At 45.0% G+C, this 27808-nt stretch overlaps 1 protein-coding gene across 4 annotated transcripts in view; it reads right to left on the bottom strand.

The window, feature by feature from the left end:
- Positions 1–349: 349 nt before the first annotated feature.
- Positions 350–27808, bottom strand: part of mroh1 (maestro heat-like repeat family member 1) — a 40738-nt gene continuing 13279 nt past the window's right edge. For 2 of the 4 annotated variants that reach the window (XM_071396131.1, XM_071396132.1), the window contains exons 18-44: positions 27574–27626; positions 26926–27033; positions 26452–26571; positions 25865–25987; positions 25251–25397; positions 23444–23470; positions 23034–23081; positions 22349–22471; positions 21939–22018; positions 21479–21623; positions 18792–18887; positions 18594–18698; positions 17815–17950; positions 17194–17306; positions 16866–17018; positions 16634–16788; positions 15431–15596; positions 15107–15303; positions 14576–14713; positions 14322–14436; positions 10249–10395; positions 9659–9847; positions 4348–4497; positions 3921–4055; positions 3542–3644; positions 3015–3080; positions 350–2747 (exon numbers count right to left, since the gene is read on the bottom strand). In XM_071396131.1, coding sequence (XP_071252232.1) covers positions 2671–2747; positions 3015–3080; positions 3542–3644; positions 3921–4055; positions 4348–4497; positions 9659–9847; positions 10249–10395; positions 14322–14436; positions 14576–14713; positions 15107–15303; positions 15431–15596; positions 16634–16788; positions 16866–17018; positions 17194–17306; positions 17815–17950; positions 18594–18698; positions 18792–18887; positions 21479–21623; positions 21939–22018; positions 22349–22471; positions 23034–23081; positions 23444–23470; positions 25251–25397; positions 25865–25987; positions 26452–26571; positions 26926–27033; positions 27574–27626 — 3215 coding nt within the window. In that variant the 3' untranslated portion in view covers positions 350–2670. The remainder of the gene's footprint in view (positions 2748–3014; positions 3081–3541; positions 3645–3920; positions 4056–4347; positions 4498–9658; positions 9848–10248; positions 10396–14321; positions 14437–14575; positions 14714–15106; positions 15304–15430; positions 15597–16633; positions 16789–16865; positions 17019–17193; positions 17307–17814; positions 17951–18593; positions 18699–18791; positions 18888–21478; positions 21624–21938; positions 22019–22348; positions 22472–23033; positions 23082–23443; positions 23471–25250; positions 25398–25864; positions 25988–26451; positions 26572–26925; positions 27034–27573; positions 27627–27808) is intronic. The other 2 variants (XM_071396133.1, XM_071396134.1) reach the window with 2 other exon arrangements.

The raw sequence follows: 27808 nt of genomic DNA, 5'->3' as shown, positions 1-27808 counted from the left end.
CAGTACTTTGAAGTGAGCTTTTCAGGAGATATATTAAAACCATTAGTCATTTAGAAAAACTGCTCTGATGGACACAATTAAATCTTATTCCCCAATTCACTTCCATCAGACAGATGCCGTTCCAGATGAAAGCTGTGTGAGGAGAGCAGGGGACTCCCACAGGTTATCAAATAAGCTTTCACATACTGTACAGTAAGGTTCGTATCCTCAATAGTATATAAGCACCTTTCCTTTATATATGAACTTTTCTCCATATTTTCCTTATAAAACAGCTTTAATAACCATATGATGTGTTATGTCTTAGTTCTTTCCTTTGAACAGTTGTGACACAAAAGGCTCAGGACACCAGTTATTTTAAGGTTGTCACTTTAATATTTTCAAAATAAAATATGATTGCCATCATCATCATCAACATCAAAAGGCCCATTTCCATTTTAAATGGACACAGTGTACATACACAATACAGTGCACTTTTCCCATGTCCATTATTGAAAGATGTCACATTAACATATTACATTAACAAAGACTGGTCCAACAGAACAGCCATCATCCTCAGTAACCCTTCAACATCCCACAAACACCCCAGACACTGACAGACACACAGGTCCAATCCAGCTGTACTTCATTACCAGGAATTTTACCCAATGTAGGCAACACATTAAATAGTGCCTATACTGCACTTTACCACAGACAAACATCTCTACCCATCAGTAACACAACAAAAACATGTGGATGTGTCATTCACCGTGTACAATGACAGACTGATTAAGTAGTGCAACGTAAAACTTACTTGACAGGAATGGCATTGCTTAAGACCTCATAACCTGTTATAAATCAGAACCCTAACCCAATCACATGAAACGGATAGGAGTGGAAAAGTTAAGTGCATTCCATCATTTAAGAGAAAGGGTGAGATAAGACAAGGAGAGATAGGAAAAGGTTATTGCGTCCATCTTAATGCAGCTACCCAGTAAAACTATTATTTGTAGATATGGGTTCAAATACTATTTGAAATCATTAATTACTTTAGGTGTTCTTAATTCTGCTTGCCTGCTGGCACAATGGAACCAATAGAATAGCGCTGGCAAAACTGCAAACCCCGCCCCTCTGGCAGATTAAAGTAAACACCATTTTTGAAATAAATCAAATAGTATTTAAATCCAGGTCTGATTATTTGGCACTGTAGCGACTCCACGGGAGTGCCTGGTTGCGTACATGTTGTACCTGGGGTAAAGAAGAACAGATACAGACTAGGGGTCACGTTCAATAGGCACCAAACGGAAGAAAACTGACTGAAAACGGGGAGGGACTATCTGGACTAGTCCAACGATACGAATTTCCCGTATTAATTTTCTATTGTGAGGTCCTAATGAAAGTGACCCAGGCATTTCCCCTGACCTGACAAATAGAAACTCTGGGCCCTCAAAGTATAACTATATAACTAGGGCCTGTTTCTCCCCTCCTGGTGAGGTCTTGTGGTCAGGAGAAAACTCCTGTTCCTACAAGACATTTTCTGAACTAGCTACAATAGTGTTTTAGGATGCAGTCCTGTTAGACAATCCTAGCATGAGAATAAATGGGAGCCTCTGAAATCCCTTCTGCCTCAGAAGTAACTGTAAGAACGGGTACATGGGATGGTTTGGGCCTTGGTTCCTTGCTGACAGACAGCCTCCTTGGACATGGCTAATAACTGCTCATCCTTGTGTGGAGGGCTGTGATGGTCATGGTACTTTGTAGGACGGCAATTTGGTCAGCCAAATGACTGCGGTCACCGTAACAACCGTTCAAATAGCAAAAAAAATACAAATGAATAAATGTAGACGCACATTTCTCCTGCATGTGCTGCCATAGAAACACAATGAATAGAACGGGAGTCCCCATTCAACTCAACGTTGGCATAATGGGTGGACTGGCAGCCATTGCGAGTGTACCCATAGGACCAAAGCAGGAAGTAAAATATGTGCTGTGATTTGGTGATTCAACTCAATAGACATTACAAAAAGTACAGTACATTCCATTGCATGAGCCACACCAGTTATCATTTGAATGCACATTCTACATTACAAAGTTTAATCATGTTAAGAGTTCATGTTGCAGAAGAAAGTGACTGAACCGCACATCATTTTTACAGTCATGGCGGTTATTTTCTTTATGGTCTTCATCCATAACCGTGGGTTACAGGGTAATAGTGCCAGCCCTACGTGTGTTTCAGTGGTTGATCCACTAGACTAGTGTGAATGGAGTGGAGGCTGGAGATCAACCCCTAGCCCCTCCCCGCAAAAGGTGAAGGAAGTAACTACCATATCGCCTACACCTTTCTAATCCCTTCAGGTCTACAGGAGTGCCTAGGGAAGAGGGGATAGGGCTCGATTTGGAATTCAGCTAAACCCTAAGCTCAGCGGAGGTCAGGCCCATTGACCTAACCCTAACACACTGTTAACATTCTAAAAGACTAATTCAAAACATTTCAGATTTCATAATACTGCTCCAAAGTGCTATGCATGTTGTTCTATACATGGAGGTACAGTCTTTGGTCACTAGTACATACTTTCAAGGACTAATTCAAGTTGCACTGTCAACATGTGAAGTACCAGATGATCTTCTTGGAAAACAGTAACAACTCTAAAACAGCTAATGAAGTAATGCATGGCAGGCAGGATGTGTGTCTGTTCAATGGAAGTGGCCCATAGCTTCAGCTGCCTTGACTCTCACCACTGGGTCTGGGTCCTGGAGCAGCATGACCAGACCTGGGAGACACCACACACAGAACACATGAGGTCATTGTCTTCCCCCAGGGGGCTTCACTCCTGTCGGACTAGCGTTGCATAGAAGACAATGAGTATGAGGTAGGTTTCCCTGATCATTGGATCTGAGCAGGAATAACTCCTGGCCCAACATACACATTTAGTTACAGTAATATCACATGGAAGGAGTACTCATCACACAGACTAGAACAACCGTTCCAACAGGCCCAACTCACGGGGAAGTAGAACTAGAGAAACCGCTAAGCCTACCTTTGGTCACACTCCCCATGTTGATGTGAGAAAATAATTCCTCAGGAAGATTACCCAGAAGGAAACCTACAAAGAAATAAAGGACATTAACATTTCATTGGATAAATATTTAAGTGAAAATCTCTACCATGGTCAATTAGAGAGAATATTTGGTTTGTGCAAACAGCTTCATTGATATTCTCTTCTTGAAATTAGAACTAATTATGACATTTATCCTATATTATAACAGAACACTGTCTGAAAAATGACCAACATTTTTCTAACTCATAAATGACTACAAAGACATTGGGATAGCTACAGAAGCAGAGACACAGAGCCGTGTAGAGCATGGTTGAGGTCAATTCACAAGATAAACCAAATTACACTTTTCCTTATTGAAAAGCATTGAAGAGAATTGGGATTTCAGTGTACTTCCTGAACTGACTGGAATTGAAATGGAATAGACCCCAACCCTGGTGTTGAGGTGAAGTTGAGGAAACGGAGATAAAGAAAACAGACATCCCACCCTGACCAGTTTCCCTACCTACCGATAAACATAGCAGCGCCGGCCCGAACCTCGGCCCAGTTGCTTTTGAAGAACTGGATGACAGTGATGTGGTAGAAGTTGAGCATGCCAGGGAAGTCTTGAATCTGGGGACAAATCAAATAACAGTTCTATCATATAAAAATAGAAAAATAACCGCAACCTTTTGTAATAGAACATTATTCAAGGTGGGTTTCCAAGGCAACTGCTCTACTGATTGCATAGCGTGCAACACATTTAAAAGCTGTTTACTACAGTACGTAAATAATTGCCTCGTTCTGATGCCAGATCTCCGTTACTGGTTTTGATGGCCGATGGTGAGGTCTGTACCAGTTTGTGGATGGTGAGTAGAGTATTACGGTATTAGACAGTGATCAACTCACAATATATTTGGTGAGGTCGTTGATGAACTCTCCGTAGTGCAGACTCTTGTCCTCGTGGAGATGGTTCTGGAACATAGTGGTGATGAGCTCTGAGCCCACCACCGGAGCACACACTCGCATGGCATACTTACACGCCTGTACGGAGAAAGACAGGAAACAGTCTTTTAGTCTCGGCACAAAGGCTGCTTCAGTTCAATCCACATGATGACGTAATAACATGTAATTTACTTTAATCTATGATATAAATCAGACTATATCAGATCAATCTATGATATAAACCAGACTATATCAGATTAATTCTAGGTATGTAAAGCACGGGACTGCAAAGAAAACTAGACAACAGGTATACTGTACCAAACATCAAACCAGTTTCTAGAACCATAGTTTCCCAAGTCCACTGCCTGAGTGTTGATGTGAGGTTACCCACCTTGACCACCTGCAGGTTGGGGTCACTGAGGTGCAGCAGCAGGCTGACCAGTACGTTGTGGATCTGGTCCTTGAACACAGGCTCTCCTGAACCAAACTTAGACAGGTTCCCCAGGAGCATGATGGAGGCACAGCGGATCTCATCATTCTCCTGTTGGGTCAACAGTACAGGAGCGCAGTTAGAGGATCCAACCTAAACCCATCATAACGTTAACACACACCAGTAGACCTACATAACAGAACCTTTAGAGGATCCAACCTAAACCCATCATCATTTAATACATTTGGTCATTTAGCAGATCAAACCCTTCTTATCCAGAGCGACTCACAGTTTAACACAGTCTAACATCCATTTATTAAAACAAGGTTGTCCTTTTCTTGATACTGTCAACTTCTACATGATAGTAATCTGGCCCTGAGAAACTAGGAGCTGAAAACACCCAATACACAAATATATAATATCTTGCCTTCTCTCTGAGAAGAGAAGTGAAACCTAATAAGCCTTACAAATCTGTTTCATACGTTGTAGCCCCATCACAAGCATCCTCCTCAGAGGCCACTAGTCTCTAACACCCTGACTACACCGCTCGTGTCGCGTGCGCTGCAAAATACATTTAGGAATCTGTTATTCAATTATTGCACCCACACTGCTCGCGAGCGTCTGCGTTGCCAATAGCTAAAATACAACTCATTCCTATTTCTGACGCAGATCGCACTGCAAGTCCTGCCTCCCATCTCATTGGTTTATAGAAGCAGGTACCCAGGTGCCATCCCCTCATTGGTTATACCCACGTGGGTGATTGAAAGACGAACTGTTTCCGGTTGTCGTTGTCGTGGTAATACTATGAAAGTTTAGATGCGAATCACCATATAAAGTTAAACAATGAAAAAGCCTGGAAGGAGGAGAGATGACTAGAAACGATTCGGTTGATTGTTTTTGTGTGTGGATAAAATGGAGTAGAGGACCTTGTGCATTTCAGGTAAAATAACAACCTAATGTTTATATCCCAGGACAAATTAGCTAGCAACAGCAAGCTAGCTAAATAGGACAAATTAGCTAGCAAATGCAAGCTAAATTGCCATACATGTTTAATGCTTTTCGACCTGTCCAAATTAATGTCATTGGTTCAGAGTTTGTTTTGATATTTTAACCTGCATTTCATGATCGCGTTTGGTGTAGGGGGACAAAATAAATGTGCGCACGATGGCGGACGCACACAGCCGGTTTGAGTTCCGTGTAAGAGATTGGTGTAATTTCACCTTAATCTATCAGGTAGGGAGAAAGAATATGCATATTACCATATGCGGTGTTACCAAGAGAGAAAAGCATATTTTACGGTGCCAGACGTTGGACTGATATCAGGAATAGTTCAAATAAACTCAGACCCAACCACATATACCTCAATGTAACATCTCAGGTTAAACTGTAACCACATACACCTCAATGTAACACCTCAGGTTAAACTGTAACCACATACACCTCAATGTAACACCTCAGGTTAAACTGTAACCACATACACCTCAATGTAACACCTCAGGTTAAACTGTAACCACATACACCTCAATGTAACATCTCAGGTTAAACTGTAACCACATACACCTCAATGTAACATCTCAGGTTAAACTGTAACCACATACACCTCAATGTAACACCTCAGGTTAAACTGTAACCACATACACCTTAATGTAACACCTCAGGTTAAACTGTAACCACATACACCTCAATGTAACATCTCAGGTTAAACTGTAACCACATACACCTCAATGTAACATCTCAGGTTAAACTGTAACCACATACACCTCAATGTAACATCTCAGGTTAAACTGTAACCACATACACCTCAATGTAACACCTCAGGTTAAACTGTAACCACATACACCTCAATGTAACATCTCAGGTTAAACTGTAACCACATACACCTCAATGTAACACCTCAGGTTAAACTGTAACCACATACACCTCAATGTAACATCTCAGGTTAAACTGTAACCACATACACCTCAATGTAACATCTCAGGTTAAACTGTAACCACATACACCTCAATGTAACATCTCAGGTTAAACTGTAACCACATACACCTCAATGTAACATCTCAGGTTAAACTGTAACCACATAGACCTCAATGTAACACCTCAGGTTAAACTGTAACCACATACACCTCAATGTAACACCTCAGGTTAAACTGTAACCACATACACCTCAATGTAACACCTCAGGTTAAACTGTAACCACATACACCTCAATGTAACATCTCAGGTTAAACTGTAACCACATACACCTCAATGTAACATCTCAGGTTAAACTGTAACCACATACACCTCAATGTAACACCTCAGGTTAAACTGTAACCACATACACCTCAATGTAACACCTCAGGTTAAACTGTAACCACATACACCTCAATGTAACACCTCAGGTTAAACTGTAACCACATACACCTCAATGTAACATCTCAGGTTAAACTGTAACCACATACACCTCAATGTAACACCTCAGGTTAAACTGTAACCACATACACCTCAATGTAACACCTCAGGTTAAACTGTAACCACATACACCTCAATGTAACATCTCAGGTTAAACTGTAACCACATACACCTCAATGTAACACCTCAGGTTAAACTGTAACCACATACACCTCAATGTAACACCTCAGGTTAAACTAACCACATACACCTCAATGTAACGCCTCAGGTTAAACTGTAACCACATACACCTCAATGTAACATCTCAGGTTAAACTGTAACCACATACACCTCAATGTAACACCTCAGGTTAAACTGTAACCACATACACCTCAATGTAACACCTCAGGTTAAACTGTAACCACATACACCTCAATGACGCTTGTAACATCTCAGGTTAAATTGTATGTCTTATGTTATTAACTACAAAAGGCCCTTGTGGTAAGAAACCTATTTTGTGAGGGCAACCTTGCAAAGTTTCAGTAACTTTATAATTTTTTATTTATTTATTTAACTAGGCAAGTCAGTTAACACATTCTTATTTACAATGACGGCCTAGGAACAGTGGGTTAACTGCCTTTTTCAGGGGCAGAGCGACATATTTTTACCTTGTCAGCGCGGGGATTTGATCTAGCGACCTTTCGGTTACCTGCCTCTAACCACTAGGCTACCTGCCTCTAACCACTAGGCTACCTGCCTCTAACCACTAGGCTACCTGCCTCTAACCACTAGGCTACCTGCCTCTAACCACTAGGCTACCTGCCTCTAACCACTAGGCTACCTGCCTCTAACCACTAGGCTACCTGCCTCTAACCACTAGGCTACCTGCCTCTAACCACTAGGCTACCTGCCTCTAACCACTAGGCTACCTGCCTCTAACCACTAGGCTACCTGCCTCTAACCACTAGGCTACCTGCCTCTAACCACTAGGCTACCTGCCGCTAACCACTAGGCTACCTGCCGCTAACCACTAGGCTACCTGCCGCCCAAAAGTAATAAAGTCAATAGACAAAAGCTACAGTACATGGAATCAATGTACAGAGACCAGGATTCAACTCTTTATTTCTTTTGATTGAACCCTTATTCTACCAGGTAAGTTGACTGAAAACACATTCCCATTTACAGCAACAACCTGGGGAATAGTTACAGGGGAGAGGGGGAGGAAAGAGCCAATCAGAAACTGGAGATGATTAGGTGACCGTGATGGTATGAGGGCCAGATTGGGAATTTAGCCAGTACACCAGGGTTAACACCCCTACTCTAACAATAAGTGTTTAACGTCCCATCCAAAAGACGGCACCCTGCACAGGGCAATGACCCAAATCACTGCCCTGGGGCATTGGGATAAAAAAAAAAAATAATTGACAAGAGGAAAGGGTGCCTCCTACTGGCCCTACAACACCACCTCCAGCAGCATCTAGGGACCAACCAGGACCAACCCTGCTTAGCTTCAGAGGCAAGCCAACAGTGGGCCGCAGCAGGGTGGTAACTCTACCAACAGTGGGCTGCAGCAGGGTGGTAACTCTACCAACAGTGGGCCGCAGCAGGGTGGTAACTCTACCAACAGTGGGCCGCAGCAGGGTGGTAACTCTACCAACAGTGGGCCGCAGCAGGGTGGTAACTCTACCAACAGTGGGCCGCAGCAGGGTGGTAACTCTACCAACAGTGGGCCGCAGCAGGGTGGTAACTCTACCAACAGTGGGCTGCAGCAGGGTGGTAACTCTACCAACAGTGGGCCGCAGCAGGGTGGTAACTCTACCAACAGTGGGCCGCAGCAGGGTGGTAACTCTACCAACAGTGGGCCGCAGCAGGGTGGTAACTCTACCAACAGTGGGCCGCAGCAGGGTGGTAACTCTACCAACAGTGGGCTGCAGCAGGGTGGTAACTCTACCAACAGTGGGCTGCAGCAGGGTGGTAACTCTACCAACAGTGGGCTGCAGCAGGGTGGTAACTCTACCAACAGTGGGCCGCAGCAGGGTGGTAACTCTACCAACAGTGGGCTGCAGCAGGGTGGTAACTCTACCAACAGTGGGCTGCAGCAGGGTGGTAACTCTACCAACAGTGGGCTGCAGCAGGGTGGTAACTCTACCAACAGTGGGCTGCAGCAGGGTGGTAACTCTACCAACAGTGGGCTGCAGCAGGGTGGTAACTCTACCAACAGTGGGCTGCAGCAGGGTGGTAACTCTACCAACAGTGGGCCGCAGCAGGGTGGTAACTCTACCAACCGTGGGCTGCAGCAGGGTGGTAACTCTACCAACAGTGGGCCGCAGCAGGGTGGTAACTCTACCAACAGTGGGCCGCAGCAGGGTGGTAACTCTACCAACAGTGGGCTGCAGCAGGGTGGTAACTCCACCAACAGTGGGCCGCAGCAGGGTGGTAACTCTACCAACAGTGGGCTGCAGCAGGGTGGTAACTCTACCAACAGTGGGCCGCAGCAGGGTGGTAACTCCACCAACAGTGGGCCGCAGCAGGGTGGTAACTCTACCAACAGTGGGCTGCAGCAGGGTGGTAACTCTACCAACAGTGGGCCGCAGCAGGGTGGTAACTCCACCAACCGTGGGCCGCAGCAGGGTGGTAACTCTACCAACAGTGGGCCGCAGCAGGGTGGTAACTCTACCAACAGTGGGCTGCAGCAGGGTGGTAACTCCACCAACAGTGGGCCGCAGCAGGGTGGTAACTCCACCAACAGTGGGCCGCAGCAGGGTGGTAACTCTACCAACAGTGGGCTGCAGCAGGGTGGTAACTCTACCAACAGTGGGCTGCAGCAGGGTGGTAACTCTACCAACAGTGGGCTGCAGCAGTGTGTAACCATGACAACAGAGACGTGTGTCTCTGCTCTACTCACACTCTCCAGGAAGGGTTTGATCTTCATGAAGATGTAGACGACCAGCAGCTGGACGTTCTTCTTGTCCAGGTAGAGGAGCACCTTGGACAGGCCCGACATGGCCTCTAGAGTGATGAGTTTCCCAGGGTCGTCCTTCTCCTCCATCCCAGAGCTCATAGCAGCCAGCAGCTCCTTGGCATATTTATTTACCTATAAAATAGATGTTGTATAGGTTGTGATTACATAGAGATCCATATTTGTCTGAAACATTGTTCCCCTCTGCTGCGGTCTTGGTTGGACCAGAGGGATATACTACAAAGTAGGATTAACCAGTTAGCCAGATAACTTGCTTAAATATTCTGAAATAACTTATTTTATATACTTGAAATTGGCATGGTCTAATTGACTCAACCAAAAACACAGTTCAGAATTCTTAATGAACCAGAAAATAAATATATATTTTGAGTTGTTTATAAAAGATATCTGGCTAACTCATTGATCCTGCTCTGTAGTATATCCTAACCCTAACCCTCTGGTATCTCTTGAAACTTCTGTTAATACTTTTGCCTGCGTAATATTGCCACATTGAGGTAAGATTAAATCAGTCATACCTTCTCAGGTGATCCCACAGCGATGTTCCCCAGCCCCCTGACGGCCAGCATGCGGACGGTACAGCAGGGGTCAGAGATACGCTCCATCATGTTGTTCATCAGGACATCCATCATCATCAGCTCTGTCACCACGTGGTGGTTCAGCAACTAGTGTTACACACAGAGACAGAACACAGTGGTTCAGCAACTAGTGTTACCCACAGAGACAGAACACAGTGGTTCAGCAACTAGTGTTACCCACAGAGACAGAACACAGTGGTTCAGCAACTAGTGTTACCCACAGAGACAGAACATAGTGGTTCAGCAACTAGTGTTACCCACAGAGACAGAACACAGTGGTTCAGTAACTAGTGTTACACACAGAGACAGAACACAGTGGTTCAGCAACTAGTGTTACACACAGAGACAGAACACAGTGGTTCAGCAACTAGTGTTACCCACAGAGACAGAACATAGTGGTTCAGCAACTAGTGTTACACACAGAGACAGAACATAGTGGTTCAGCAACTAGTGTTACCCACATAGAGAACACAGTGGTTCAGCAACTAGTGTTACACAGAGAGAACACAGTGGTTCAGCAACTAGTGTTACACACAGAGACAGAACACAGTGGTTCAGCAACTAGTGTTACACACAGAGACAGAACATAGTGGTTCAGCAACTAGTGTTACACACAGAGAGAACACAGTGGTTCAGCAACTAGTGTTACACACAGAGACAGAACATAGTGGTTCAGCAACTAGTGTTACACACAGAGAGAACACAGTGGTTCAGCAACTAGTGTTACCCACAGAGACAGAACATAGTGGTTCAGCAACTAGTGTTACACACAGAGACAGAACATAGTGGTTCAGCAACTAGTGTTACCCACAGAGACAGAACATAGTGGTTCAGCAACTAGTGTTACACAGAGACAGAACACAGTGGTTCAGCAACTAGTGTTACCCACAGAGAGAGAACACAGTGGTTCAGCAACTAGTGTTACACACAGAGACAGAACACAGTGGTTCAGCAACTAGTGTTACCCACAGAGACAGAACATAGTGGTTCAGCAACTAGTGTTACCCACAGAGACAGAACACAGTGGTTCAGCAACTAGTGTTACACAGAGACAGAACACAGTGGTTCAGCAACTAGTGTTACCCACAGAGACAGAACATAGTGGTTCAGCAACTAGTGTTACACACAGAGACAGAACACAGTGGTTCAGCAACTAGTGTTACCCACAGAGACAGAACACAGTGGTTCAGCAACTAGTGTTACACAGAGACAGAACATAGTGGTTCAGCAACTAGTGTTACACAGAGAGAGAACACAGTGGTTCAGCAACTAGTGTTACACAGAGACAGAACATAGTGGTTCAGCAACTAGTGTTACCCACAGAGACAGAACATAGTGGTTCAGCAACTAGTGTTACACACAGAGACAGAACACAGTGGTTCAGCAACTAGTGTTACACACAGAGACAGAACATAGTGGTTCAGCAACTAGTGTTACACACAGAGACAGAACACAGTGGTTCAGCAACTAGTGTTACACAGAGACAGAACACAGTGGTTCAGCAACTAGTGTTACACACAGAGACAGAACATAGTGGTTCAGCAACTAGTGTTACACACAGAGACAGAACACAGTGGTTCAGCAACTAGTGTTACACACGAGACAGAACATAGTGGTTCAGCAACTAGTGTTACACACAGAGACAGAACACAGTGGTTCAGCAACTAGTGTTACACAGAGACAGAACATAGTGGTTCAGCAACTAGTGTTACCCACAGAGACAGAACACAGTGGTTCAGCAACTAGTGTTACCCACAGAGACAGACCACAGTGGTTCAGCAACTAGTGTTACCCACAGAGACAGAACACAGTGGTTCAGCAACTAGTGTTACCCACAGAGACAGAACACAGTGGTTCAGCAACTAGTGTTACCCACAGAGACCGAACACAGTGGTTCAGCAACTAGTGTTACACACAGAGACAGAACATAGTGGTTCAGCAACTAGTGTTACCCAGAGACAGAACACAGTGGTTCAGCAACTAGTGTTACCCACAGAGACAGAACACAGTGGTTCAGCAACTAGTGTTACCCACAGAGACCGAACACAGTGGTTCAGCAACTAGTGTTACACACAGAGACAGAACATAGTGGTTCAGCAACTAGTGTTACCCAGAGACAGAACACAGTGGTTCAGCAACTAGTGTTACACACAGAGAGAACACAGTGGTTCAGCAACTAGTGTTACCCACAGACAGAACACAGTGGTTCAGCAACTAGTGTTACACACAGAGACAGAACATAGTGGTTCAGCAACTAGTGTTACACACAGAGAGAACACAGTGGTTTAGCAACTAGTGTTACCCACAGAGACAGAACACAGTGGTTTAGCAACTAGTGTTACCCAGAGACAGAACACAGTGGTTCAGCACCTAGTGTTACCCACAGAGACAGAACACAGTGGTTTAGCAACTAGTGTTACCCACAGAGAGAGAACATAGTGGTTCAGCAACTAGTGTTACCCACAGAGACAGAACATAGTGGTTCAGCAACTAGTGTTACACAGAGACAGAACACAGTGGTTCAGCAACTAGTGTTACACACAGAGAGAACACAGTGGTTCAGTAACTAGTGTTACACACAGAGACAGAACACAGTGGTTCAGTAACTAGCGTTACACACAGAGACAGAACACAGTGGTTCAGTAACTAGTGTTACACACAGAGACAGAACACAGTGGTTCAGTAACTAGTGTTACACACAGAGACAGAACACAGTGTGAAGCCAGTGGTTCAGTAACTTGCGTTACACACAGAGACAGAACACAGTGTGAAGCCGATACATTGAGATATACATGTAGCAGACCTACAAAAGCTCAACAAATGCAATGTGAAGTACTTTGACTCCTGGTGACAACGGCAATTAAAATGGTTTTCTAAGTATTATAATACTGTAAAGCCACTATGTCCAGTTTGACATCCTAACTCTGTCACACCTCTAAACCCCCTAGAGTGGACGTGGGCAGCCCCTCTAACAACATGTTTTGCCTTACGACCCCCCCTACAAGCATCACAGGACTTGTCTGAAGACGGTACAGCCGATCTGCCAACTTCTGTCTGTAGTGTCTGAACAGTTTGGGCTATACACTAATACGACCCTCACAAACACGTACATGTCAGTTGTTTTGCTCCAAGACGCCCACAACCCTCATACGACTAGTCTGAAGGTAGCCGTGCACCACTTTTAGAAAATACATGGAACTATATGGAGATCGTTTAGTGCTTAAACTAAGGGGTTAATTACATCAACAAAATGTTAGCTTAGTAAGCAGAGTTGCAGTTCTTGACACAAACCAGTGTGCCTAGAACCTGCTGTACTACCATACCCTGTTCAAAGGCACTTCTATATTGTCTTGTCCATTCACCCCCTGAATAGCACACACACACAATCCATCTCAATTGTCTCAAGGCTTAAAAATCCTTCTTTAACCTGTCTCCTCCCCCAGACATTTCTGTCCAACATGAACTTCACTAGCTAGCTAGCTGAGCTCATCGCTAGCTTGGTTTGCTAGCTAGTTACAGTAGCTTGGCAAAACATGGTTGGCAAATTGGCAACATTTTGGCTAGCTAGCTAAATTGTACAGCCAGCATTTTGTCTACATCAATTATGTTACAATTTCCAAACGTTTGGCAAAACAACATTTATGAAACCGTGATGTATGACAGGATTGGATGTTGCATGCAATTTCTATTACATTTGAATTGCTTTGTGTATCAGCAAAGTTGATGTCACTTGCATCTGCAACAGAAATTGCATCCAAATTGCTTGGTGTGACATAGGATTTATATGTTTGCAGATGTGAAGGTTCTGGATAGGAATTATCAGTGTGGTGGTGGACATTCTACCATATTGCTTCCTTCTTACAGACCTACAACAGTGGGCCCTGGGCTTGGCTCACCTTACAGACCTACAACAGTGGGCCCTGGGCTTGGCTCACCTTACAGACCTACAACAGTGGGCCCTGGGCTTGGCTCACCTTACAGACCTACAACAGTGGACCCTGGGCTTGGCTCACCTCAGAGAAGAAGGCTGTGATAGTGACCCTCTGACACTCGTAGATGTTGTTGAGACAGGGGCACAGACACTCCACTATGGCCGGGAGACGAGGGCCTGCGTGCCTGGCCATGGCCCTGAAAACAACACACCTCACACTAACTGGTACAGCACATAGGGTAGCTATACTGTACATATCATGAAGAAAGAGTTAGAGCTGAGGTTAGGGTTGAACCAGGATGTGGACATGAAGCCAGGGTTAGGGTCAGGGTGTACCTGGCGAGGAGGGTGACCCCGGTGATGTGCTGCTGGGGGTCCTTCATCTTGTCCCAGGCCCCCTCCTGGTCCAGGGGTTTCACTACATCGTCCAGCTGGGCCCGGGCCAGGAGGATCCGCAGTGCCTCCACCGCTACCCTGCAGACCCAGGAACACACAGACAAAGGAGTTAAACCTTCAATTAAAATAACTAGATTGTTCCTGCTTCATTTTCACATCGTATGGTAACTATGATCAGTGAAACAGATACTGTCATTACTCTTTTTGATTACCTGTACTGATAACTTCATATAGTATGTCACCAGTACTTAGTGTATATTTACGTTTTATATGTTTGGATGATCTCCGTAATCACATTTTCTGGGAGGTATATTGGGGGGGGGGGGTTCATGTGGACCCCTGTAGGACCTAACCTCTAGTTATTTTCTAACACTGGCTCCCCAGATAATCTAATGGGGTGTCCCTGCACTCCACCCAGTGTGTCTTATGGTACAGTATGTGCTAGCTAGCGCATGTCGGCTCCTAACCCACCCGCACACGTCGAAGCCGGCGGCCAGTTTGGTGGGGCTCTTCCTGTTTGTTCCGGAGCTGTTGATGTCTTTGGGTAGTGTGACCCCCACGCTGGAGCCCAGGCGGACCAGCAGGGAGCTGAAGAGCTGGGGGAACAGGGACACCACCGCCTCATGGCTCTGGCCGTTCAGCATCATCTCCTTCAGGGCACAGGTCATCTGACACAATAGAACAGCATAGAAAATGATTGCTCAGACTTGTACATTTGACACAAATAAACCTAGCAACCCACCATTACCCAGACATCTACAGTCTCATCATAGCACTCTACAACCTGCTACTCACAGCTAGAGGGTGACTGGTGGCCACCTTGGTGAGGCCTCCTCTCATCATGGACTCCTTCTTGTCCACGTAGGGCACCATGACGTTGAGCTTCTCCATCAGCATCTCCATGATCTGAGAGGCCAGTTTACTGTCTGCCCCCAGGGCAATCCACATCTCACAGCTCCAACTGGGGATCACACAGGGAGAAGTGACCGTGAGGGGTAGCGCTCACAAAGAATGGGAGGCAGTAAAACCATTTCCTCTGCTACTACACACAGGGTTGCAAAATGTCTAACTTTCCCCAAATTCCTCAGTTCTCCAGAAATACTGGTTGGAAGATTCATGGAGTTTCACTTGTGTGTGAGAGCGAGAGAGTGAGAGAATTAACATGTCAAATGAAGCAGGGAGAACGGGAGTTGACTTTTGGAAAGGAGAAGAGGAGAGAGCTGTCACTTGTCAAATGGAGAAACAAAGACGGAGAGGGATCTTCTTTGTTGAACAGAGGGGAGATAGAAGACGAAGAGAGAGAGATGGTTCTCACCTGTCGAAGGGCAGGGGGTAGGAGATGGAGGGAGGAGGAAGAGAGAGATGGTTCTCACCTGTCGAAGGGCAGGGGGTGGGAGATGGAGGAAGGAGAGGAAGAGAGAGATGGTTCTCACCTGTCGAAGGGCAGGGGGTAGGAGATGGAGGGAGGAGGAAGAGAGAGATGGTTCTCACCTGTCGAAGGGCAGGGGGTAGGAGATGGAGGGAGGAGGAAGAGAGAGATGGTTCTCACCTGTCGAAGGGCAGGGGGTGGGAGATGGAGGGAGGAGGAAGAGAGAGATGGTTCTCACCTGTCGAAGGGCAGGGGGTGGGAGATGGAGGGAGGAGGAAGAGAGAGATGGTTCTCACCTGTCGAAGGGCAGGGGGTAGGAGATGGAGGGAGGAGGAAGAGAGAGATGGTTCTCACCTGTCGAAGGGCAGGGGGTGGGAGATGGAGGGAGGAGGAAGAGAGAGATGGTTCTCACCTGTCGAAGGGCAGGGGGTGGGAGATGGAGGGAGGAGGAAGAGAGAGATGGTTCTCACCTGTCGAAGGGCAGGGGGTGGGAGATGGAGGGAGGAGGAAGAGAGAGATGGTTCTCACCTGTCGAAGGGCAGGGGGTAGGAGATGGAGGGAGGAGGAAGAGAGAGATGGTTCTCACCTGTCGAAGGGCAGGGGGTAGGAGATGGAGGGAGGGTTCTCACCTGTCGAAGGGCAGGGGGTAGGAGATGAGTGTGTTGATGACAGTCTGGAGGTGCTGTGTAGCCAGGATGAGGATGGACTGGGCCACAGACACCTTCACCTGCTCCTCACTGATCATCTGCAGACGGCTGTGAAGCACCTCCAGCATCTCTGATACCTGACACACACAGCTCATTTAGAGGGGGTGAATGTGTTTGTGAGAGAGTGTGCGAGTCAGTGAGTGTGCGAGTGTACCAGGTCTTGTAGTCCCGCTCCTCTGTTCTTCAGCAGGGTGTTGAGTAGAACACTGGAGGCTCTGGAGCAGTTAGACTGGGAGTCCACCAGCCCCTCAAACAACATGAAGATCAGAGTGTTGAGCTGCTGCTGGGGCAGACGCTTACTGATGATCTACACAGACGAGGGGAAAACAGACAGACAAAATAAAGACAGACACATTATGAAAGTAGGGCTGCAAAATTCCAGTAACTTTCCCCAAATTCCCAGGTTTTCCAGAAAGAGCTGACCAGAATTTTGTGAATGTAATGCTGACTGTATTCTCCTATCGTGTAACAGAGTCCCTCACCTTGGCCAGCTCGGAGCAGGTCTTGTAGAGGACAGAGTGGTCTGGGTTGTCCATGCTCTCCCTCAGTGTGATCAGTCTCTCCACCGAGTCGTCTTTATAGTCCAGAGAGAAGCCTAGCGCCAGGGCAGGGAGACAATGAGACCAGCTCCACACTGCGCTCTCACTCCCAGCAGAATGCCACACAAACACAGAGGTGCTTCCCAAACGGCAGCCCACTCCATATAGTCAACTCCTTTTGACCAGAGCCTTATATAGGGAATAGGGTGCCATTTGGAATGGAACCAGAGTTTCCCATATTAAAAGGTGTCTACAAATGGGCTGTATTGGTCGCTGGGGGAGTTAAGCTGGTCGCTGGGGGAGTTAAGCTGGTCGCTGGGGGAGTTAAGCTGGTCGCTGGGGGAGTTAAGCTGGTCGCTGGGGGAGTTAAGCTGGTCGCTGGGGGAGTTAAGCTGGTCGCTGGGGGAGTTAAGCTGGTCGCTGGGGGAGTTAAGCTGGTCGCTGGGGGAGTTAAGCTGGTCGCTGGGGGAGTTAAGCTGGTCGCCAGAGAATAGGAAACTATACAAGACGAGGCGTATTGAATCAGAGACAGTGTGTGTGTGTGTGTGTGTGTGTGTGTGTTACCTTCGTAGCGTAGCTGGATGTAGAGCAGGGTGTAGATGCAGTCGATGGCTGCCCTGCGGACCAGGGGGTTGGGGTCGGTGCATCGGGGGGCCAGACGGCCCAGGAGAGAACCCAGGTTGTGGAAGGTTACCATGTTCTACAGAGACAGAACACCCAGATTAAGGCTATGGGTTGGTTCCACGTTTAAAGGGATCCTTCAGGATTTTGGCAATGACGCCTTGCATCTACTTCCCCCACTTGTGGATACCATTTTTATGACTCTGTATCCAGTATTAAGGAAATTAGAGGTCGTTTCGTAAGCCAATGCTAACTGGCGTTAGCACAATGACGAAGTATAATGGTATCTACAAGGATGCTAGCAGATATCCATAGACTTCTAGTTCAGTTCACCTGTTCATCTGAGTCTGGGAAAGTAGATAAAGGGCCTCATTGCCAAAATCCCCAAGTATCCCTTTAACAATAAAGAAGCACTTTTATCAACTTCTACTGTTCTCCAGGAGTTGTGGATGATTTATTTCCATGTCCTTCAGTATGTTGTGGTCCTGGTACCACAAGCCCCATTGTTCCTACCAAATGAGCCTTTAGAACCACTGCAAACAAAGGTTCAGCTCAGTAAGTATACTTACTGAGCTGAACATTATGGCATCTCAAACGTTTTGAAAAACACAAACACAGCTTTATTTGCGGTTAGTTTATGTCTACAGAACTCAAGGACTTCAGCTAGTAAGGTCCAAATATTACCTGAGAAAGAAGGGTTTGCAGATGTTTTTCTGACTCACTTTGACGTGGAGGTTGTTGAAGTAGAACTGTAGGATGTGAGCGGTGGTGTTCATCGCCCTCTCCCTCTCATGACCCTGACCAGAACTCAACCACTCCTCAATGTGCTGCGGACGACCAAAGACACGGTCAAGATTGAGCTAAAGATCAACGTATAAATAAGTCAACATTTAAGCGTATACTTCTTATCACCAACTTACCTTGAATACACTCTGGAGTCCGTCTGGACTCAGGTCTCTTGACAGAATATTCCTCAACAACTCCTGAAGAGCATCGAAGGTGTCTTTGTATAACGCCTGTGGGAAAAGCAGTAGATACAAGCTTTACCATCTCCACTTTCAGGGTATCTGCTGGTTCCATGAAGTTGAATTTAAGACTGTTTCCAAGTATTCCCACGCATTATAGAGAGACACGTGATCGTACACAAATGTAAGCAAGGTTTGAAATTATTATGTTTTAGTCAAACATATCTGTTTGGGCTTCTTGTGGTCAATTTGTAGTCTACAAATTATTAGTCATTATGTTCCATCCACTCAATATTTTTATTTTATTTTTTATTTTAATTAGCCTGCGTCTGAATCTAGTTGATGATTCCTGGGCTGCTAGGCTATAGATGGCTGAAGCATGGCTGAAGCATGGGGTTACCCATCTGCATTTGTTTAGGCTGCCCCAATGGGCTAATCATTAGCTAGATCACAAGCTAAGTGTCCAGAACTCAGGCTTCGATACCTATACCTGCTACAATGATACTTAATAACATCACCATACCACTGTGAAAAAATCCTTAAAGTCAAAAATACAGCACAGTAAGTGTATAAACATGCGGTCAACTCTCCACCTGGAGAACTAGGTCACTGGGTGTGCAGGCGTTTGATTCAGCACTGCTCAAACACACCGGAGTCAGATTAACAAGGTCCTGTTGAGCAGCTGATTTGTAGAATCTGACGTGTTAGACTGGGGCTGGAACAAAAGTCTACACACCCAGTAGGTCTCCTGGAGGTATTATCCAATAATAATGATGGGATAAGACTAGAACATTAGCCTACAACCAAAAAGTCTAATAAAATAACTCATTCAGTGAATCCAGGATCAAATGGCTGTACTTTAAAGCAAGGTAGCTAAGAGGGAGGGCTCTAAGACTGACTTGATCCAGTGCAGAGACATTATTATAGACATTTCATCTAACATGTTCAGGGAATGCATGATAGTTAATCTGATGTGCGATAACAAAATAGGATCCAGAATAAATCCGATTTTTTTTATTTGCCTGCATGTTTGTGTATATTGGCCTAGGCTATATGCTACAAATAAATACATATAATGTAGTCACATACACCAGATAGGTGCAGTGAAATGTGTTGTTTTAAAGGGTCAGCCATAGTAGTGCAGCACCCCTGGAGCTAATTAAGGTTGAGGTGCCTTGCTCAGATTTTTCACCTTGTCGAGTCGGGTATTGAAACCAGCAACCTTTCGGTTACAGGACCAACGCTCTAACCGCTAGGCTACCTGCCGCCCGAGGAAGTGGGAACTCCAAACACATTAGCTAGAGTGCTAACTCTAAATATGATATTGTTGCTGGATAGCAATGCAATTGATCTAACAGTAAATGTAACATCCTACAAAAACGTTCCATTGTATTCACCCCAAATGGTACGCTCCTCTCCGTTCCACTGGCTCATCATCCGTTTGTAATGTGGTGTCATTTCCTCTATCTTGACAGAAATTATTTTTACAGTATACACAAAGCTGAGACTCTACTCTTAACAGTAGTTGTTTTAAAACAACTACGTCTTTCCCACAATTACATTTCTAAAATGTTGCTCAACTGTCAGACTGCATCTCTCCCTTCACTCCGTGTGTAAAGGGGGGAGAAGGAGCGAGAGCCAGCAGCGAAACAGGGACAGGGCAGATACTTTCATTTCAGGAAGCAGATTAATGCACAAAAATGTTTTTACAACCAAAACAATCTGCAGGAACATTGTGTAGCCTAATCACCAACATAAGCAACATTTCTTAGGTAAGAAGGACAATGTCGGTTTCTCATCCCAGATCGGGTTGTTGTCTATCTGATTGTATAGGCTACCTTCCCTCTCCTCTGGCAACGGCCCGACACACACACACACACACACACACACACACACACACACACACACACACACACACACACACACACACACACACACACACACACACACACACACACACACACACACACACCATCTTGAAAGTGCGGTTCGATTGTTATTTAATACTGCCGTTTTGATAAAGTAGCAACAATTACGCAGAAGCACAATGTAAAACAGTGTAGTCATCTCCGTCACATTCTTTAAGAAATGTTTTAACTTATTAAGGCCTTTAAATCAGATAAATGAATTTAAGATATGTTTTAAGGACCCGCGAACACCCCGTTTCATACTTTCACAAAATGAGTGTGAAGGAACAAAGTGCAGGTTTATGTTTTTGCTGAGATGACTGCGTGTCTACACACAGAGAGAAGGGCTGTGCATACAGTGTATGTATACTTGAGGTTGTTCATGTGTGTCCTAAAGTTGAACATAACTAAGGTTTCTCTATAACAGGATACATAATAAATCACTTCCTGCTTTAGTCACATGGTTTGTGACTCACCCTATGCCAATCCACTGACTTTGAAATGTCCATGATGCATTGGTTTGATTGCACTTAGGTCAACATCAATTAGATTGAATCGAGAACAAACTTTTCAATATGGATTGGTTGATTTGTATGAATAATAGTTCATGTACCTACACGTAGAGTAATTCTCATTTTGCGCCCCCTCCAGGTTTGTGCACCTGTTGACTACAGCAACCCACTGACGGGGAAAAATCACAACGAGGTATTGAGATGCTACAGCGTCATCCCTCACCTCTCTCTGTTGGGGCTCCAGCACCTCCTCGTCTTTTCCCCTGTCCTTGTCCGGAGTGTTCACCGGGGGAAGGCCGTACACACCGTTCAGACACGTCCGCAGCATATCAAAGTTCTCATTCTCCGTCAGTGCCGGCTCCAGGTTACTGGGGTCAACCTGGGGTCAAGGATCAATGATGTCACTCAGTAGAGGCTAGGGTTGCAAAAACTACCCAGGTTTTCCAGACATGCTGGTTGGAAGATTCCTGGAATCAGGAGGGAAGGAATATCTAGAATCTTCCAAACAGGATTTCTGGAATACCTGGGAATTTGGAGAAAGTTCCCTGATTTTTGCAACCCGAGAGGAAGATGAAACACCTGGTACTGACAAGCTCCTGACAGGCTGACAGTCTATGGCTGACATCTCTGGGCTCTGTTCTAATATGCAACCCACTAGCACACCTCTGGGCATTAAAGGATACATGAGGTTGGCACACGTGGTCATCACAAGGTGGCGAACCGGAGTCCGCATGGCATCCGTGGGTTCTGCCTTGATAAAATCCTTCAATAAAAGGAAGATATTGAGATGGGTCAACACAATCAGAACCAATTGACTGTAGCAGCCCTTATATCATAAAACCTTTCTAACAGCTGCCTAAGACATAACAGCTGTCATAGGCAGTCATAAACAATGTGATCTAAATCCAGTAACATTTAACTAACAATGTTTTACAGTTGGTGTGATCTAAATCCAGTAACATTTAACTAAATGTTTTACAGTTGGTGTGATCTAAATCCAGTAACATTTAATGTAACCCTCCATCATAAGGGCTACATAACACTGTTCTAACAACGACATAACAGAATACATAAACATGACATAAACACTGACCATCATGACTGCCATGAGTTCCTGCTTGCGGACGAACATGTAGCCCTGATTACGTACGACGGTGCTGATGGCCTTGGCTATGAGCCCCACACTCTGAATCAGACTCAGCTTCATGGTCAGGTCCTGATGGGGGGGGAATACAGCGTACACACACACCGATAGACACACACATATGCACAGAGACAGGGAGACGGACACAAACAGAGACAAACACACAGCCTCAGACTGTGTTCATGGCGATAGCAGTCCGAGGTTTAGTTTGTTGGCATCATTGTGAGCAAGACAACCACATATTAGTTGTATAGTGCAGCCCTCATACACAGACAGTCACTGACCCTATGATTCTAAAGTTCCCTATGCCATCCATAACACATCTAGAGATAGCTGGAGAGCCTAGAGCAGGACCAAGGATTTCAACCCTAGTGATTTTTTGATTTAGTTGAAAATGTTAGGGGTCGATAATTATTATTATTATTTTTAACTTGCTAAGAGCATCTCATCAATAGAATGGTTTCAGGAAATGGCATAAGAAACAACAGCTTATGGTTGGGTAAGTCACACATTCTACTGAAGATGAAGTTGACTACTTTTCAGTTGGCTTAAAAATCAATGTGCAGATACAGGTCAATATGAATTCAACAATCAAAAAGTACAGGGTGTATTTTTAAAGAATGATCATCCATGCCTTGATTTGGAGACTGTAAATGTCAGACAGAAATGTAAGCTTTGCGATCTGGAAGGGGAAAAAGAATTTGAACATCAAATTCCACCATATGATTTGGCATCACAACCTAAGAGCTGGTGTGTGTCTTCGATCAAAAAGGGGAGGAGGAAACCACAAGGCCCTAGAAACACCATAGTGTCATACCGTGTTAGTAGGACATGGAGGGCATTCAAAAGCACTAAACGTTCTGAACTTCTGAAACAGAGGCGAACAAATACACCGCCTCCCATTATAACTACATGTGGTGCTGAGCCATTTACTTCTAAAAGTTCAGAAAGTTGAAGCAGCAGCGTTCTAGAGAGAAGAGATTGGTAGAGGAGTTTTAGTGAGAGACAGAGAGAGGATCCTTCATTAGGGTCCAGTCACGGTACCTTGGTCTCTATTTTAATTCCCAGAACCTGCACAACATAAAAGCAACAAGGAGTTTAATCCACAAGTGTACGCTACTAGACGAGAATATATCCTTTCCCCCTAAAGAGAAGAGAATATGCTCTTTCCCCTCATTAAGAAAAAGGTATCAGACTACAGAAGGCCCTTACCATGAAAGTGTTCCCCGTTTAGATGGTTAACCATGGTAAGGGACAGCGGTACATTAAATGTCTCACACATACAGATGAACTCAACCTCTATTTCCACATTGCAGTAAAAAGGTTAGCAAATGTTACAGTGCTAGCCAACTAGCCGTAGCCAATTAAATGAGCCCTGTGTGGAACCCAAAAGACTCGATGGCTTCTTAACATTAAACACCTTGTGTGTGTGTGTGTGTGTGTGTGTGTGTGTGTGTCCAATCACCCACCCTAACCACGGACATAAAATCCCATGATCCAATTCAAGTGGACATCTGGAGGTCATCGTGTACATTGGCAGCGGCTCCTCCCTGAAGGCTGCAGTTTAACGGGACTCATTTAACCAAGACAACTATGGAGGCTAGTTCAGACAGTCATTGTGATGCTAAGCATATGGCCGGCAGCTACAGGAGAAGAACCCCTGAGGACATAAACCAGGTTCATCTGTAGCCATGGAGAGACAGAGAGCTCCTGAATGATACGAGTGAGACATTTGAAACACTACAACGTAGCGGGACTTCTCCAACTGGTTGATATAATCACACATCCCTTTCACTGTGGTTTGTGCTGTGTGGTTTTATGTACCTTTCAAATGCCTCAAATTATGACCCATCGTTGGTTTTAACCATATAACCACCAGTATGTAATTGTGAGCAGTGAGCCTAACCGACTGTGTACATCCCAAATTCACTATATAGTGCACTATGTAGGGAATAGGGTTCCATTTGGGATGGATCCTGTCTGACCAGCATGTCTTTTTAACTCCATCAGACTCAGTCTTATCACAACTTCTTCTCTGCGAGGTCACTCAGTACCATGCCAACCCAAGCATGCTCACAGAACTTCTTCTCTGTGAGGTCACTCAGTACCATGCCAACCCAAGCATGCTCACAGAACTTCTTCTCTGCGAGGTCACTCAGTACCATGCCAACCCAAGCATGCTCACTGGGCCAACGGAGAACAGTAAAAATAGAGTTTCAGGAATAATGTGAAACTGCAGCTATTCTGACTACGCTAGCTAACGCTGCCATTGAGGAAAGGGAAAACACAGTGCTATGTGGTGATCAGCGACGGGTATCGCTCAGTGATTATTTTCTCTCTCTGCAATGGGGGGATAAATGGATGGTTGGAGATGGGAGTGGGGTTTAATTTGACTGGCTGCACCTCTTTATAGGACATGTGGGGGTATTTAACAGGTCGGTCCCTGGCAGCCTCTGTACTCTAACAGTATGGGCAGCCAAATGTAACACCCTAACTAACTCTCTTCGGTCTTTATGCTGATGAAGGCTTGGGCCTGTAGGGTCTGAGTAGGAGTGCTGATCTACGATCAGATCCTCCCCCTCTTATTCATTATGATATAAAAGATAAAACTGATCCAAATCAGCACTCCAACTCTGAGACGCTTTGTGACTATGTGCCCTGAAGGCCAAAACGGGTCCATTGAGACTGACAACATTAAAGAACCATTTAAATTTGAGAGATGCTGGCTGTCTGTTTCATCCAGGCCTTCCTGACAGAGATTCACTCTTGGGTCGAAACTTTGTGGACTAGCTTTATTAAAGGGATGTGGTGGAGCAATCATGTGAGTGTCTCCCAAGCCCTAGCTCCTTACCTTGGTGTTGAAGTGCTTACTGATGCTGCGGAGGATGTCTGAGTCGATGCGGGACAGGATCTGGTCCTCTGGGGCGTGGAGCGCTACGTAACCGTAACACAGGATCAGCGTGCTCTTCATCTTCTCTACATCCAAGTCATTCTTGTCCTGTGGAGGAGATGGTAGAGATGGAAAGGATTAGTGTACGGGCTGGTTTCCCAGACACAGATTGAGCCTAGTAGTGGACTAAAAAGCTATTTCAAATGTGGAATGAATGTCAACTTTATAAAAACCTTCAAATATATAAATTAGGCTAATTAAAATCAGTTTATCAATACCCGTACACGTTTCCTTTAGAAATACGTTAGCAGGGCTTGATCGAGCTTGTCTGGTGAAATGGAACCAATGGAATAGTCCCAAAAGTGCAAACCGTGCCGACTGTACCTGGCACTCCAGGCAGGCTCAATCAAATGCTCAAAGTAGTAGAAAGAAAAACAAACTCCATAAAATCTTCAATCTGAATGTGTTAAATTGCTGACTGTACGGTGTAGAGAGAACCTCCCAGGTAGGCAGACATTGCCAGGTTTGTGTTTATCTGCCTACGATGAAAATAAAAACACGAATAGCATACTAACTTTGAGCAGGCTGAATATTCCTGAGGCTTTCTTGAAGGCGTCAGATTTCCCGAAGTCGTCCAGTTTGGCCAGAGTGGCATCGAGATGACTGCTTGCACACAGCCCGATCCCCATGGCGACACCCTGGGAAACCCATTACCCCAAACACACCCTATTAGCACAGTTTAATGGACGCTTCAGCCTCCAATGACCAAACAGTACATCTGGATTATCATTAACACCAGCATTACAATTTGACTACCACTCTCTATTAGGCCTAAAGACTGTAAAAACACCACAACTCCTAATCATCTGGTTAAAATACAACGGAAATGAGCGGAAACATAACACCAGACACAAAATTACAGCTTAGGAAGGCAGACGTGACCTCCCTTTGAAAATAAGCAAAGGTTTAAGAGTACTTGTCACAAGACTGTCTTAAATGGGCAATTTAGCTGCACAAAGAAACACTGTTCTGCCCGGCGACGCTCTGCCCTGCCGTACGCAGACAATTACATCACGGGTCACGCTGAACATTTGATGATAAATAAAAGCAAACGCTATCAAGAGGATCATGGCCTGACTCAAACGGAGACTAAGAGGTTTACCGCTCTCTCGATGGCGTCGTTGTGTCGTGCACTGATCAGTATCTCCTGTAGCTGCTTCTGGACCACGTCCTTATTGGAACACTGCTGCAGAGTCACACCAACGCACCTGTAGAGGAAACTCTGGAAAGAGCCATGAAGCCAAGATGACAAACATTGATAGTTTGTATTAGATATTCTTTTACTAAGATTTTGCTGAGGCTTATGGAGGTTCTACCAATCTGGATACTTTGTAGAATATATTGTTTTAATAAGATTTTGTTAAAGCTTATCAAGTTCAGAAGAGTTCCTTGAGGTACTTATAAATAAGATCATGTTTAAAGAGACAAATAAATAGAATGTGTTACATCTCATGGTTAGGGCTAGGAGTTTTCCCTGAACTCTAAGTGGAGACCAGAGAACTCCCTGGTCAGGTCATGAAGAACTCTTGGCCCTACTCATGGTTGAAGAGAGGTTAGGATGAGGTTGTTCACTAACCTTCTCTTCCAGGGACTGGTTATAGGTGGACAGGTAACGTGTGGCCTCTATAGCCAGCTGACAGCTCCACTTGTCATCAGCTATGGCCACCAGGGACTTGGCTAGGAACTGTACATGACCAAACAAAACCACACAGTCATGTGACCACATCATAATGCTGTATATCAAATCCCTTTGTGACTGAAACAGAAAACATTTCTCATCCAACACTGTGTGTCAGACACTGTATGTATCCCAAAAGGAACCCTATTCCCTATGTAGTGCCATACTGTTGACCCTGGTCAAAAGTGTATTAGTGCATTATAAAATGAATAAGATCTCATTTGGGACAAAACGTGTTCTACATATTGACTGTTATTGAGTGTTGTGGGGACAGACAAAGAGGATGTTAGATAAAGATCACCATAGTGACTTATTGACAGTGTTGTGGGGACAGACAAAGAGGATGTTAAATAAAGATCACCATAGTGACTTATTGACAGTGTTGTGGGGACAGACAAAGAGGATGTTAGATAAAGATCACCATAGTGACTTATTGACAGTGTTGTGGGGACAGACAAAGAGGATGTTAAATAAAGATCACCATAGTGACTTATTGACAGTTTTGTGGGCACAGACAAAGAGGATGTTAGATAAAGACGGGCATACCTGTAATAGACTCTCTTCCCATTTCTTGTTGTCTAGTGTTTCTGGGGTAGACTCTGTAAAGAAGAATAGACCATACTACTCAGACCTCGCTCGCCGCACTTCCTCCCAGACAAAAATAAATACATTTTAAAAAAGAGAGCAGCAGAATATTCTGTGCACGTTCCAAAACCAACCAAAGAGCTAAAATGATTTAAGATCAGTTTTAATACCCTATGCTCTACTTCAATCCAAGCTA

Source organism: Salvelinus alpinus, chromosome 4, assembly GCF_045679555.1.
Source record: "Salvelinus alpinus chromosome 4, SLU_Salpinus.1, whole genome shotgun sequence".
In the NCBI taxonomy this organism is placed as follows: domain Eukaryota; kingdom Metazoa; phylum Chordata; class Actinopteri; order Salmoniformes; family Salmonidae; genus Salvelinus; species Salvelinus alpinus.
Note: the sequence above shows the minus strand (reverse complement) of the source record. Positions and strands in the feature narration are given on the sequence as shown.